Here is a 15,620-nt window from a genome sequence, read left to right on the forward strand (position 1 = left end):
CTGCCTCAGCCTCCTGAGTAGCTGGGACTACAGGCATCTGCCACTACACCCAGCTAATGTTTTGTATTTTTAGTAGAGAAGGGTTTCACCGTGTTAGCCAGGATGGTCTCAACCTCCTGACCCCGTGATCCGCCCACCTCGGCCTCCCGAAGTGCTGGGATTCCAGGCGTGAGCCACCGCGCCTGGCCTCCTAAAGTGCTGGGATGACAGGCATGAGCCCCAGCGCCTGGCCACCCCTGCTTCTTCCTTTAGGTCAACACCTGCTAGGCTTAAGACATTGTGGGCAGGGACAACAAAAGGGGTATTTTCAACCTTTTTTGGTAAGAAGAGTTGTTTCTTTTTTCTTTTTTTCCCCTGCCCTATCGTATAACGCTAAAAGAGTTGCTTCTTCATTTTTATTTTTTATTTGTTTATTTTGAGACAGTGTCTCACTATGTTGCCCAGGCGGGTCTCAAACATCTGAGCTCGTGACCCTCCCATGTCAGCCTCCCAAAGTGCTATGATTCCAGGCACGAGCCAATGCGTCTGGCCAAGAGTTGCTTTTTATTTTATTTATTTATTTAGAGACGGAGTTTCACTCTGTTGGCCAGGCTGGAGTATAGTGGCGTGATCTTGGCTCACCGCACCCTCCTCATCCCAGGTTCAAGCAATTCTCCTGCCCGCAGTCTCCCAAGTAACTGAGATTATAGGCCAGCGCTATGATGCTCGGCTAATTTTTGGGCTTTTAGTAGAGACGAGGTTTCACTATGTTGGCCAGGCTGGTCTCGAACTTCTGACCGCAGGTGATCTGCCCACTTCGGCCTCCCACAGTGCTGGGATTACCGGTGTGAGCCACCACGTCTGGCCTCCACGTTTCTATTTTACATTTCTCATCTCCACCCTGCCAAGTGTCTCTTCCGCACAGTGCTGACTCATTTGCTCTGACGGAGGAGCGGGGGAGTTCTGGGCTACCTCCCAAGCTCCCATTTGTGTCCTTCAGGTTCTTGGTTTATCTTCTGTTTACTTGTTAGGGTTTATAACACTCTCATTCTGTCTTGCAATCTCCATAGTTGTTTAGCCTTAATTCACAGGCAAATAGGTTCTAAGTTCTCCCCCAGTACTACTGTAGCCTTCAATTCTTGATTTTTTTTCTTTTTTTTTTTTTTGAGATGGACTTTCGCTCTTGTTGCCCAGGCTGGAGTGCAATGGCCGTGGTCTCGGCTCACTGCAACTTCTGCCTCCCAGGTTTCAGCGATTTTACTGCCATAGCCTCCCAAGTAGCTGGGATTACAGGCGCCCGCCATCATGCCCAGCTAATTTTTGTATTTTTAGTAGAGACGGGGTTTCGCCATGTTGGCCAGGCTGGTCTCAAACTCCTGACCTCAGGTGATCTACCCATCTCGGCTTCCCAAAGTGCTGGAATTACAAACGTGAGCCACCGTGCCTGGCCCAATTTTTGAATTTTTAATGTTAGTTCGTCTCTTGTTTGGCTGGATTTCACCGTCTAGTTTTCCTCCCACAAAGGGCTTGAGGAGGTGACAGTCTCTGAATACAGGCAGGTGAAAGATGGCATATATGGGCCAGCACGGTGGCTCCTGCTGTAATCCCTGCACTTTGGGAGGCTGAGGGGCAGAGATAGCTTGAAGCCAGGAGTTTGAGACCAGCTTGGCCAAAATGGTGAAATCCTGACTCTAGTATAAACATAAAAATTAGCTGGAGGTGGCGGCCTTTCCTAAAGGATTGGCCTCAGCCACTTAGCCTGAGGCTGCTCTGAGACTGCAGTGGAGAGCCAAGGGGCTGTGGCTTCCTCACACCCAGATGCTGCTTCAGCGCCGGTGCCTCTCACACCCATCCAGAGGCCTTGAGGACTGCCCTCCAGGGCTCCCTCCACCAATGCCCTGTGCTCCTGGCAAAATCCCTTTCGACATCCGGGTTAGGCATCATGTCCTCCAAAGCCTTCTCTGATGAATCCCCATCTTTGCCTCTCCCCAGACACCTCCCCGGCCTCTGTCTTCTACGTCTGTTATCCGGCACATCGCCATGTACCTGTCTCTCAGCTGCCCCCTTTCCTGAGCCGCACACTCAGAGAAGGCAGGCTGTCTTGATGACGTCGGAACCCACGGCCGAGGCATAGTGCTTAGCACGTAGTAGGCATTTCAAATGATGTTTATTACAGACAGGTCTGTAAGAGTGAAAATTACACTAGAAGGAACACTGTTTTAGCAGTTGTGAATTTTTTATATCCTATTGCTTCAGATCCGTTCTAGAATAAAGGCCAAGGCCAGGGGGGAAGGGAAGGAGGGTCAGGGAGAGAAGGTGGTAGAACCAAGGAAGCTGAGCACTTAAAACACCCACTTATTTTATTTATTTATTTTTTGAGACGGAGTCTTGCTCTGTCGCCCAGGCTGGAGTGCAGTGGCGTGATCTCAGCTCACTGCAAGCTCCACCCCCCGGGTTCATGCCATTCTCCTGCCTCAGCCTCCCGAGTAGCTGGGACTACAGGCGCCCACCACCACGCCCAGCTAATTTTTTATATCTTTAGTAGAGACGGGGTTTCACCATGTTAGCCAGGATGGTCTCAATCTCCTGACCTCGTGATCCGCCCGCCTCGGCCCCCCAAAATGCTGGGATTACAGGCTTGAGCCACCGCGCCCAGCTAAAACACCCACTTATTTTAATCCTATCTCTGGCCAGCTCGCTTATTAAATTAAAATTATCCCTTTAATACTGGGTCGACAAACTATAGCCTGACAGACAAACCCTGCTTCCTGCCCCTTTGTGTAAGCTAATTTTTTTTTCTTTTCTTTAAGAGACGGGGGTCTCACTTTGTTGCCCAGGCTTGAGTGCAGTGGTGTGATCATAGCTCACTGCAGTCTTGAATTCCTGGGCTCAGGTGATCCTCGTGCCTCAGTCTCCCAAGTAGTACAGGAGCGTGCTACCACACTTGGCTAAAGAGTAATGAAAAAAAGACTGCAACAGGGACTGGATGTGCTTCACAAAGCCTAATTATATTCGCTATCTGGCACTTTACAGAAAAAGTTTGCCACTGAGAAATTAATCTGGTACAATTTAGATGTCACACAGCTTCCCTATGGGGTGTAGTAAATTATGTGCCGCTGCCTTCATTTTACAAACTTTGGACTGTTTCCTGTGGGCAGGTACTGGGGCCACAGTAAGACCCCAGTGGATGGAGAGCTGCAGGCCAGAGAGCACTTCCCCAGGCTTTTAATACAAGTCAAGAGACTGGCAGGGGAATCTAACCTGTTAAAACACAATGCGTGTGCTGGAAGCAGAGTGAGAAAAGCTGCCCCATCACCCGCCACTCTTCAGTTACCTGCCAGCTGCCAGCAAACATCAAGGCAAGAATCTGTAATTAGCAAGGGCTGGATCGGATTTACACACTATCTCCTCCAGTCCAAGTGCATTTGTCCCAGGTGGAAGAGAGCAAACATTTAGAAAGATGTCAAGGTCTAGGTGACAGGAAAAATGTCAAAGGAGGTAAAATAATTCTTTAACTCGCATGTATTAAACCGGTTTAAAAATCTAACAGGAGGCCAAGCACAGTGGCTCACGCCTGCAATCCCAGCACTTTGGGAGGCCAAGGCAGGTGGATCACCTGAGGTCAGGAGTTGGAGACCAGCCTGGCCAACATGGCAAAACCGCATCTATACTAAAAATACAAAAATCAGCCAGGCGTGGTGGCAGGGACCTGTAATCCCAGCTACTCAGTAGACTGAGGCAGGAGAATTGCTTGAACTCAGGAGGCTGAGGTTGCAGTGAGCCGAGATTGCACCATTGCACTCCAGCCTGGGCAACAAGAGCAAAATTCTGTCTCAAAAAACCAAAAAACAAACAAAAAATTTAACAGGAAAGAAAGCAGCACTAATGCTCATTTTCTGTGATTTATCACATCTGTTTCTGGAAATCCACCTTAAGGAAACAATTCCAAACACAGAATAAGTCCCATCCACACTGCTGTTTCTGACAGCACTTTTGTTTTTTTGAGACGGAGTCTCACTCTGTCGCCCAGGCTGGAGTGCAGTGGCGCGATCTCGGCTCACTGCAAGCTCCGCTTCCCAGGTTCACGCCATTCTCCTGCCTCAGCCTCCTGAGCAGCTGGGACTACAGGCGCCTGCCACCACCCCCGGCTAATTTTTTGTATTTTTAGTAGAGACGGGGTTTCACCGCGTTAGCCAGGATGGTCTCGATCTCCTGACCTCGTGATCCGCCCACCTCAGCCTCCCAAAGTGCTGGGATTACAGGCGTGAGCCACCGTGCCTGGCCTCCGACAGAATGTGGGAATCACATAGACCCAAACAATGGCCCCGTGGGTGACCACTGTATTGCCACCAGATGGACTATCAAGAAGTCATCTGCAATGATAGCTACAAAATGCAGAAGTGTGCTTGGTGCTGGCTATTGGGTTTTAAGCCCTTCCCATGGGTGGAGGAGAGTAGACCAAAATCCCAGAAAGACTAGCCCAACAGGACTAGTTCTAAGGGAAGAACTTTATTTTTTTGAGATGGAGTTTTGCTCTTGTTGCCCAGGCTGGAGTGCAATGGTGCAATCTCTGCTCACTGCAACCTCCGCCTCCCGGGTTCAAGTGATTTTCCTGCCTCAGCCTCTTGAGTAGCTGGGATTACAGGCACACGCCACCACACCCGGATAATTTTTGTATTTTTAGTAGAGATGAGGTTTCACTATGTTGGCCAGGCTGGTCTCAAACTCCTGACCTCAGGTGCTCCACCCGCCTCACCCTACCAAAGTGCTGGGATTACAGGAATTATCCACTGCACCTGGCCAAAACTCCTGTTTCTAATGATAAAAAACCAGGGCTGTAGGATTAGAAGTTACTATTACTGGTTGGGTGCGGTGGCTCACGCCTATAATCCCAGAATTTTGGAGGCCGAGGCAGGTAGATCATGAGGTCAGGAGTTTAAGACCAGCCTGGCTAAGATGATGAAACCCCACCTCTACTAAAAATACAAAAAAAATTAGCCAGACATGATGGCGTGAGCCTGTAGTACCAGCTACTCAGGAGGCTGAGGCAGGAGAATCACTTGAACCCAGGAGACGGAGGTTGCAGCGAGTCGAGATTATGCCACTGGACTCCAGCCTGGGCAACAGAGTGAGACTCCATCTCCAAAAAAAAAAAGTCACTATTATATTATTGATACTCAGCTGATAATCAGGTTAATGCTAAATTGACTAGGCTGAGCACAGTAGAATCACACCGCTCTAAAGCACTTAAAATTCTCTAATTATATGGATTTGCCCAGTGATCCGCAACCTTAAAGTTGAAGAAAAATTCCTTGCACATAGTAGATATTCCAAAATATATGTTGGATAATCAGCATTACTGTTGCTAATTCACCACTCACTGTAACAAGTGTGAAAGTGGCCGGGCGCAGTGGCTCACGCCTGTAATCCCAGCACTTTGGGAGGCCGAGGTGGGCAGATCATCTGAGGTCAGGAGTTCCAGACCAGCCTGGCCAACATGGTGAAACCCTGTCTCTACTAAAAATACAAAAATTAGCTGGGCCTGGTGGTGAGTACCTGTAGTACCACCTACTCGGGAGGCTGAGGTGGGAGAATCACTTGAACCTGGGAGGTGGAAGTTGCAGTGAGCCAAGAATGTGCCACTGCACTGCAGCCTGGGTGACAGAGTGAGACCCTGTCTCAAAAAAAAAAAAAAAAAAAGTAAAAGTGAAACCAATTCTGCACAGTGGGCTTTGTGACTCTTGAGTGGATTTTATTTTTGCACTCCAGGATGCAGCGAAGACAGTGGAAGGTTCATCTTCACACCGAGGGCCCTCAGTGTCGAGGTGACTCCCGGCCTGAGGAGGGCTGAGGCATCCTGAATTTTGAGAGTTCGAGGTTTAGGTCTAAGAAGGTGTACGTGGTGTAGTCATGATGCTGGAGGTTCTTGTAGGTAGTGTTGTCAAACGGCTCAGCAGGCACTGGGGCCGGCTCTGTGGAGGAAACACAATGCCCATGAGACCAACACAAGGACAGCTCTTTATGAATGACTCGGCTCACACACAGGCGCTTATCTACCAAGCATTCTTCATCAACCGTATCTGTGAATAGCTCTTTATGAATGACTCGGCTCACACACAGGCACTTACCTACCAAGCATTCTTCATCAACCCTATCTGTGAGGAACAAATTGTCTAATTAAAAAAGAAAAGCCTACAAAAGCTACAGTAAAGAAAAAGAAAGATATTACTTGGAAGTTTATTCTAAAATGTACGGCCTTACCAATTAAAAAATGGAATAGTTATTACAATGTGTTTTTTCTGAGATAGAGTCTCTCTCTGTTGCCCAGGCTGGAGTGCAATGGTGCGGTCTCAGCTCACTGCAACCTCCACCCACCTCCCGGGTTCAACTGATTCTCCTGCCTCAGTCTCCCGAGTAGCTGGGATTACAGGCGTCTGCCACCACGCCTGGCTAATTTTTGTATTTTTAGTAGAGACAGGGTTTCACCATGTTGGCCAGGGTGGTTTCGATCTCCTGACCTCAAGTGATCTGCCCACCTCGACCTCCCAAAGTGCTGGGATTACAGGCATGAGCCACTGTGCCAGGCCATACAACGTGTCTTAACATCTTAGTTTGTATACTTCTAGGCTTCTCAAAAGTTTGAAAATGACTAGAACAATTATGGCAGGACTTTCAAGTAACTTAGAGATGCATGATAAAATCTACCTCTATTAGAAATCTGGGCTGGGCATGGTGGCTCACGCCCATAATCCCAGCACTTTGGGAGGCCGAGGTGGGAGGATTGCTTGAGCTCAGGAGTTCTAGATCATTCTGGGCAAAATGATGAGACTCTGTCTCTACAAATAATAAAAAATTAGCAGGGGCCAGGAGCAGTGGCTCACGCCTGTAATCCCAGCACTCTGAGAGGCCGAGGCGGGCAGATTGCTTGAGGCCAGGAGTTTAAGAGTAGCCTGGCCAACAAGGTGAAACCCCATCTCCACTAAAGTTACAAAAGTTAGCAGGTGTGGTAGCATACTCCTGTAATCCCAGCTATGTTAGGAGGCTGAGGCACAAGAATTGCTTGAACCCAGGAGGCAGAGAGTGCAATGACCTGAGATTGCATCACTGCACTCCAGCCTGGTGACAAAGTGAGACTCTCCCCCCCAAAAAAAAATTAGCAGGGTATGGTGGCAAACCTGTAGTCTCCAGCTACTCAGGAGGCTGAGGTGGGAGGATCGCTTGAGATTGGGAGGTGGAGGTTGCAGTGAGCTGAGATCACATCACTGCACTCCAGCCTGTGGGACAGAGCAAGACTGTCAAAAAAAAAATTTTTTTTGAAAAGCTTAAGCTAAAGGAGCCTTCTGAATCTCTGATACAACAAAATTACATAAATTCTAATAACAACAACACAGCATTTAAACAGTTGGTAATTCTAAACTACAAGTAGGGGTTGAGGCAAAAGAAGTACTGGTCTCCTGCAATAGGACACACAATATAACATAATGGCAAAATCAAAACCAGCATGGGAACACAGGCTGATGTTTGGGTTAAGATTTGTACTGACTCAATTTCTGGAAATCAGGTCATTAGGTCTGTCTTAACTTCCATTCATGCTCCACAAAAAAATAACCTAAATACATTTATTTTCTCACTATTTCAATTAATATCAAAAGCTCTGTTTTTCATTTTTAAGTTATGTTAAGCAAAAACGATGTCTTATTTAAAGAGCTGGCATCGTTCCAATCTCCACAAGCTGAGTATCTTTGGTGTGGTGTAGGGACACCTTCAAAGCAGAACGTATTATTTTAGTTACTATAGGGAGGGTGATAACTCACCAAGACGTGGGTTACAAAACTCTAATCTAAAACCACTCTACCTGGAAGGCCAATACTGGGGCACGGACTGCCTAGTGAGACCGTGGCCCCACACAGACATGGCTCTGCAAGGTGGGCTTCGTGCATGCGCACAGAAGATATTTAAGAAACAACACATCCATGAAATATTAGAACTTTCTCTTCAGAAAGGTTTGCAATCTGAAAACTCCCAATTCTGCTTTTATCCTGCGAGTTGTGTTATTTGTCTCCGTTTTAGAGCAGGAGGAGTGAAAGCAGCAGCATCAGGAAATGCAGTTCCTGAGGTCTGGGAAGTCTGGCAAGCACCGGCACTTGGCGTACTGATCAAAGAGCAGACGGAGAGGGGGGAAAACACATAGATCCCGTCGCATAACGAACCAAGAACAAGAAGGCATCACGTAAGGCACATAAGGCAAGGGGCGGCGGTACAGAGGATGGAGAGCAGACACAGGACGGAGCCGCGCTTGTTAGGGATCATGCATTTTAGAGAAGTCTTCAAGAAGAGCCATGGATTCTAAAATGGAAGCTTGCCTTTTCATGTTTGCCACGACCCACCTAAAGCACATTGCATCTTATCAAGTTTAGTGCTCAAGAAAATGGTAACATAGCTGGGCACAGTGGCTCACGCCTGAAATCCCAGCACTTTGGGAGGCAGAGGCAGGTGGATCACCTGAGGTCAGGAGTTCGAAACCAGCCTGACCAACATGGCAAAACGCTGTCTCTACTAAAAATACAATAATTAGCCAGGCGTGGTGGCAGGCACCTGTAGTGGCACCTACTCAGGAAGCTAAGGCAGGAGAATTGTTTGTACCTGGGAGGTGGAGCTGGCAGTGAGCCGAGATCACGCCACTGTACTGCAGCCTGGGTGACAGAGTGAGACTCCATCTCCAAAAAAAACCAAAATGGTAACATAATAGGAATAAATGCTGTTGCCCTTTAAAAGCCTTCATACGCTAGGCACGGTGTCTCATGCCTGTAATCCCAGCACTTTGGGAGGCCGAGGCAGGTGGATCACCCGAGGTCAGGAGTTTGAGACCAGCCTGGCCAACATGGTAAAAACGCTGTCTCTACTAAAAATACAAAAATTAGCCGGGGGTGGTGCCACACGCCTGTAATCCCAGCTACTCTGGAGGCTGAGGCTGGAGAATCACTTGAACCCAGGAGGCGGAGGTTACAGTGAGCCGAGATTGCGCCATTGTACTCCAGCCTGGGCAACAAGAGCAAAACCTATGTCGAAAAAAAAAAAAACCGTTCATAAAATTTCTTCTAGAATAGTAAAGCAGCCCATATGTGTTTTCAGTTAACCGGAGAAGGAAATGCTGTCCAGGGGAAAGGAAGCGTATGCAGCGGCTGCCCTGTACAACACTTACTGCTTTAATTCCTGAACTGTGAATCTGCCCTGAGCACAGGATGCTAAAAGTAAGCATCTAGTTTACCCAAAGACTCTCACGCCAAGTGACTAGCTACTGCTCTTCACCTATGCAAATTAAACCGGAGGCTCCCCTTTTCACTTAGTGAGATGCCCCACAAGGTCATCAATGAACACTTGGACACCTTCAAAAGTCAGTGGTGACAATGTTAAGCTGCCAGTTTTCAAAAATTATACTGGTTAAGAAATAGTCAAGAGTGCCACGGACATACTCTTTAAGATGAAGGTTGGGGGCCGGGGGCGGTGGCTCATGCCTATAATCCCAGCACTTTGGGAGGCCAAGGCAGGCTGATCATGAGGTCAGGAGATCGAGACCGTCCTGGCCAACATGGTGAAACCCTGTCTCTACTAAAAATACAAAAATTAGCTGGGAGTGGTGGTGGGCGCCTGTAATCCCAGCTACTCAGGAGGCTGAGGCAGGAGAATGGCTTGAACCTGGGAGGCAGAGGCTGCAGTGAGCCAAGATCGCACCATTGCACTCCAGCCTGGTGACGGAGCAAGACTGTCTCAAAAAAAAAAAAAAAAAAATGAAGGTTAAGCAAGGTGCGGTTGCTCATGCCTGTAATCCCAGCACTTTGGGAGGCCGAGGTGGGTGGATTGTCTGAGGTCAGGAGTTCGAGACCAGCCTGGCCAACATGGTGAAACCCCGTCTCTACTAAAAATACAAAAAAATTAGCCAGGTGTGGTGGCCTGAGCCTGTAATCTCAGCTACTTGGGAGGCTGAGGCAGGGGAATTGCTTGAGATGGAAGTTGTAGTGAGCAGAGATCACTCTAGCCTGGGCAACAGAGCAAGACTTCAACTAAAAAACAAACAAACAAAAAAAAATGTTAAATATTTTAGGGATTCTGAATATAAGGGTGGATTGTCCACAATTAAGACATACTTTTCTGCTTCGCTGAGGCAGCGTTACAGGCCATATTTCTAGTACAGAATTTGATTAATTGTAACACTGCTCTACAAGCATATGTAAATTAGTTCTTTTGCCTCACTACCCTAAGGGACAGGGCGCACTGGGGAACGCGAGTCAAGGTATACCCTGAGTGCCGCCTCGGTCGTCCCCTGGTGTGGCCGCGTCTTCCATGGCCTCGCCCCCGGCCTCAAGCTTCGGCGCTGCTGTCTTTTCATGGAAATCGTGGTTATTCTCAACAGGAACTGTCTCCAAATCGCTTGGGGGTATCTGATCTTCCACGATTGCCTCTCCAGCCTTCAGGTGCCCTTCTATTCCCTGCACCCCTGAGGTTTCCTTTCTGGGCAAGGGAGGGGCTGCCTTGCGCTGGGGCTCTGGCACGGGTTTTTCCAGATGCCCCTCTGCCGCCCCAGGAGGACTGGCTTGCAGCTGCCCCTCTGCTCTGGCCTCTTCTGCCAGCACAGCAGGTGCTGGGCTGCCCTTCGGTGGCGCAGACGACCCTGATTTTGTGTGGACAGGTAAGGGTCCTTTAACTTCAAATGGCTTTTGGCTTTCTTTATCTATTTCATTTAATCTAAATGTTTTCTGCAATTGTTTTTCCTTTAAACTTTGCTTCAAAAACTCTTCATCTACTTGAGATCTGGGCATTGTGGCTTTTGGTCTCGCATCTTCCCTGCCTTCTGATGGCTTAGCAGGGGGCCCTTTCTTCTTTGGCTGGTGGGGCTTCTCTGGATCAGTGATGTCCGCATGCGGCTTCTGCAGCAAGGTTTTCTCTTTTGCTGATACTGTAACTCGGGGGGCTCTGTTTTCAAAGGAATGAGAGGCCTCCGGTTTTCGAAGCCCCCCTCTGCCTTTGCTCACCACTCGAGGAGTGACCTCTGAAACGTCAGCCTCGTCATCAGATTCAGAATCAGAGGAGCTAGACGAGGATGAAGATGAAGGCGACGTCACTTTCCGACCCACCTGACGAGCTTCTGAATCAGAGCCCTGTTTTCTGAATGGAGACAGAACTTTCTGTGGAAACTCTACCAAAGTCTTTCTTGACAAAAATTTCGGAACCCCTTCATCTGTGAACAGCACGCTGCCACTGGGACTGGGACTAGCTACCTTCCCGCCCTTGTTCACAGCTGGCGGGTAAGAACTGGGTGAAGATAAGTTTTTAGACAATTCAGCTGCTGTCTGGGTGGCTAGGAGCTTGCCCCTCTCCTTTGGTTCCACTACATCTAGGAAATGGCATAAAGAGGAATATTATTTAACAAAACAACTTAAAACTCAGTCAAAATTACAGACATTTCATGACACATTACTTATTACTGATGGTATCTTCAATGCAATCATCCTAAGACGGGTCCCACAGAAACCCACCAAGCAACCAACTGAGATGGAAAATGTTCAGAAAATCATCTGCTTTGGTACTGAACATGTACAAACTTTTTTCCTTGACATTATTCCCTAAACAATACAACAACTATTTACATGGCATTTACATTGTATGAGGTATTATAAGTAATCTAGAGATGATTTAAAGTATACAGGAGGATGTACTTAGGTGATATGCAAATACTGCATCACTGTATATCAGCGACTTGAGCATCTGCACATTTTGGAATCCTGGTGGGAGGGGTGACCTAGAACCAATTCCCTCAGATACTGAAGGATGACCGTATAATAAAACACAAAACTACCGACCTAAGACTAGCGGTGTAGGCCTATCTCACAGCCGAAGACGGGGACTTTCAGAGACTGTTTCTCTTCTCTCAGAGACCATAACAAACTATGTAAAATAAAGGTTTACAAATACTGTACTAGTAATTAGTGAAAGCAGGAGTTCGCCTTGTTGCTTCCCTATCGCCTCTCAAAATAGAACTCAAATTTCCTGAATCTCTTTTCTGCTTAGTTGAAAAGTGAGGGCACGGCCTTCAAGTTTTTAGTGATCCCCCTATCAAAAGTAAAAAGGGTTAGGGTGTGAAACATGGATTAGCAACCTTAAAATACTTCCAAATCTTGTCAAAATATCACAAAACTAACTTTGGAAACAAGGCACATTCAAAAACAGAGGTGCATTTAAACATTACATTAGAGAATAAAGTTACTCAAATTTTATATGGTAATGGAAACTTCTACAGGTGTTTCACTATAAAAAATTTTTTTTTATTTTTACTTATTTTATTTCTTTATTTATCTAATTTTTCTTTTGAAATGGAGTTTCACTCTTGTTGCCCAGGCTGGAGTGCAATGGCGCGATCTCAAGTCACCGCAACCTCTGCCTCCCAGGTTCAAGCAATTCTCCTGCCTCAGCCTCCCGAGTAGCTGGGATTACAGGCATGTGCCACCACACCCAGCTAATTTTGTATTTTTAGTAGAGACACGGTTTCTCCATGTTGGTCAGGCTGGTCTCAAACTCCCTACCTCAAGTGATCTGCCCGCCTTGGCCTCCCAAAGTGCTGGGATTACAGGCGTGAGCTACCGCGCCCGGCATTTTATTTTTAAATAAACACACGAGAATCAAGAATTTTCAGAAGGAAGACAGCACAGTGATTAAAATATAAATTGCACTGCCAGAATGCCTGGGTTCAAATCCAGGCTTCTCTGCTGACACCTGTGTGGACACTGCATGACTCAGGCAGCTCAGTCCCTCCACACCTCAACTTCCTTGTCTATGACATGGGGATAACAGTAGCATCTACTCCCTGGGTTGTTGAGGACTGGGAAAGATGAGATATGGGAAAAGTGCTTAGAAGAGTGCCTGGCACTGCTTGTTATAATTGGATACATAAAATTTCGTTTTCTTTTTTTTTTTTTTTTTGAGACGGAGTCTAGCTCAGTCACCCAGGCTGGAGTGCAGTGGTGCAAATCTCAGCTTAGTGAAACCTCCACCTCCTGGGCTCAAGTGATCTTCCTGCCTCAGCCTGCCGAGTAGCTGGTACTACAGTTGTGTGCCACCACGCCTGGGTAATTTCTTTTTGAGATGGAGTTTCACTCTTTTTGCCCAGGCTAGAGTGCAATGGCGTGATCTTGGCTCACTGCAACCTCCACCTCCTGGGTTCAAGCGATTCTCCTGCCTCAGCTTCCTGAGTAGCTGGGGTTACAGTCATGCACCACCACGCCCGGCTAATTTTTTTTTGTATTTTTAGTAGATACAGGCTTTCACAATGTTGGTCAGGCTCGTCTCGAACTCCTGACCCCAGGTGATCCACCTGCCTCAGCCTCCCGAAGTGCTGGGATTACAGGCGTGAGCCACTGTGCCTATTTTTTTACTGAGCCACTATTTACACTGTGTGTAAATAGAAATTACGTGAAATTTCTATTTCCAGATATTCCTCACTTTTAAAACTGAAACAAGGACTTCAAATGGATAATTAACTTTGGCTTCTGGACACACTCTTCAAAAAGCTACACAGAAATTACTCAGTCAACAATTTATTACTGTTGCAAAATTAGGCCTGGGTACTGGATTCAAGGAAAGCAGCAAGCTGGAGAGCCCGGTGGTTCCCCAAGGTGCACCTCCAAGAACATCCAGCCCCCGACATCTGTGCCGGAAGCCTTCCTCAGGGAGAATGCATGTGTTGGGGAAAGCTGGACACCTCTGATGAAATAAGGCACAGCATGTCCCACCGCCCCAGGGTCTTGTCCTGTGGCAGACACTCTGACTAGAGATGTGATTCCAAGGATGAGAGCTTTGGGTACCCTCACTTGCATGCCAGAAACTTCTGTTAGAGCTTCCAAAGCCACTTCTGGCTGAGAAAGGTTTGATCTGGCAATGTGCCACGGAGGGTGAAAAGTTCCTCTGTGTCTTACACTTACCAACTACCAACACTTCAGGGGAAAATATGGGCCTGCATGTGTCCACTTACAAGCATTATTTATTTTTCTTTGTACAGGGATTTTTTGTTTGTTTGTTTGTTTTGAGATGGAGTCTCGCTGCGATGCCCAGGAAGCAGTGCAATGGCACAGTCTCAGCTCATTGCAACCTCTGCCTCCTGGGTTCAAGCGATTCTCCTGCCTCAGCCTCCTGAGCGGCTGGGATTACAGGCGCCCGCCACCATGCCCAGCTAATTTTTGTATTTTTAGTAGAGATGGGGGTTTCACCATATTGGCCAGGCTGTTCTCGAACTCCTGACCTCAAGTGATCGGCCCGCCTTGGCCTCCCAAAGTGCTGGGATTACAGGCGTGAGCCACCACACCTAGACTCAGTATTTATTTTTGTTGAGACAGGGTCTCACTCTATCACCCACGATGGATGATGCAATCATAATTCACTGCAACCTCGACCTCCTGGGCTCAAATGATCCTCTCGCCTCAGCCTCCTGAGTAACTAGGACCACAGGTGCACACTATCATACCCAGCTACTTTTTGAAGTTTTTTCTAGAGATGGGTTTTCACTATGTTGCTCAGGCTTGTCTCAAACTGCTGAACTCAACTGATCCTCCCGCCTCAGCTTCCCAAAGTTCTGGGATTATAGGCGTGAACCCCCATGCCCAGCCTGTACAGGAATTCTTTTAAAAATTATGAGATACATGGCTGGGTGCAGTGACTCACGCCCGTAATCCCAGCAACTTTGGGAGGTCGAGGCAGGAGGATCATCTGAGGTTGGGAGTTCAAAACCAGCCTGGCCAACATGCAGAAACCCTGTCTCTACTAAAAAATACAAAAATTGGCCGGGTGTGGTGGCTCACGCCTGTAATCCCAGCACTTTGGGAGGCCAAGGCGGGCCGATCACTTGAGGTCAGGAGTTCGAGAACAGCCTGGCCAATATGGTGAAACCCCCATCTCTACTAAAAATACAAAAATTAGCTGGGCATGGTGGCGGGCGCCTGTAATCCCAGCCGCTCAGGAGGCTGAGGCAGGAGAATCGCTTGAACCCAGGAGGCAGAGGTTGCAATGAGCTGAGACTGTGCCATTGCACTGCTTCCTGGGCATCGCAGCGAGACTCCATCTCAAAACAAACAAACAAACAAAAAATCCCTGTACAAAGAAAAATAAATAATGCTTGTAAGTGGACACATGCAGGCCCATATTTTCCCCTGAAGTGTTGGTAGTTGGTAAGTGTAAGACACAGAGGAACTTTTCACCCTCCGTGGCACATTGCCAGATCAAACCTTTCTCAGCCAGAAGTGGCTTTGGAAGCTCTAACAGAAGTTTCTGGCATGCAAGTGAGGGTACCCAAAGCTCTCATCCTTGGAATCACATCTCTAGTCAGAGTGTCTGCCACAGGACAAGACCCTGGGGCGGTGGGACATGCTGTGCCTTATTTCATCAGAGGTGTCCAGCTTTCCCCAACACATGCATTCTCCCTGAGGAAGGCTTCCGGCACAGATGTCGGGGGCTGGATGTTCTTGGAGGTGCACCTTGGGGAACCACCGGGCTCTCCAGCTTGCTGCTTTCCTTGAATCCAGTACCCAGGCCTAATTTTGCAACAGTAATAAATTGTTGACTGAGTAATTTCTGTGTAGCTTTTTGAAGAGTGTGTC

At 47.7% G+C, this 15,620-nt stretch overlaps 2 protein-coding genes across 4 annotated transcripts in view; one reads left to right on the plus strand and one right to left on the minus strand.

Annotated features, from left to right (window-relative positions):
- Positions 1-15,620, plus strand: part of CBS (cystathionine beta-synthase) — a 225,327-nt gene that overhangs the window by 153,051 nt on the left and 56,656 nt on the right. The gene's annotated exons all lie outside the window — the stretch shown is intronic.
- The window catches only part of NDUFV3 (NADH:ubiquinone oxidoreductase subunit V3), a 22,727-nt gene continuing 12,817 nt past the window's right edge, over positions 5,711-15,620 (minus strand). For 2 of the 3 annotated variants that reach the window (XM_058427900.1, XM_032174423.2), the window contains exons 3-4: positions 10,277-11,371; positions 5,711-5,951 (exon numbers count right to left, since the gene is read on the minus strand). In XM_058427900.1, coding sequence (XP_058283883.1) covers positions 5,794-5,951; positions 10,277-11,371 — 1,253 coding nt within the window. In that variant the 3' untranslated portion in view covers positions 5,711-5,793. The remainder of the gene's footprint in view (positions 5,952-10,276; positions 11,372-15,620) is intronic. The other variant, XM_032174424.2, reaches the window with a different exon arrangement.

This window comes from Hylobates moloch, unplaced genomic scaffold (assembly GCF_009828535.3).
Source record: "Hylobates moloch isolate HMO894 unplaced genomic scaffold, HMol_V3 SCAFFOLD_14, whole genome shotgun sequence".
NCBI classification, from domain to species: Eukaryota; Metazoa; Chordata; class Mammalia; order Primates; family Hylobatidae; genus Hylobates; species Hylobates moloch.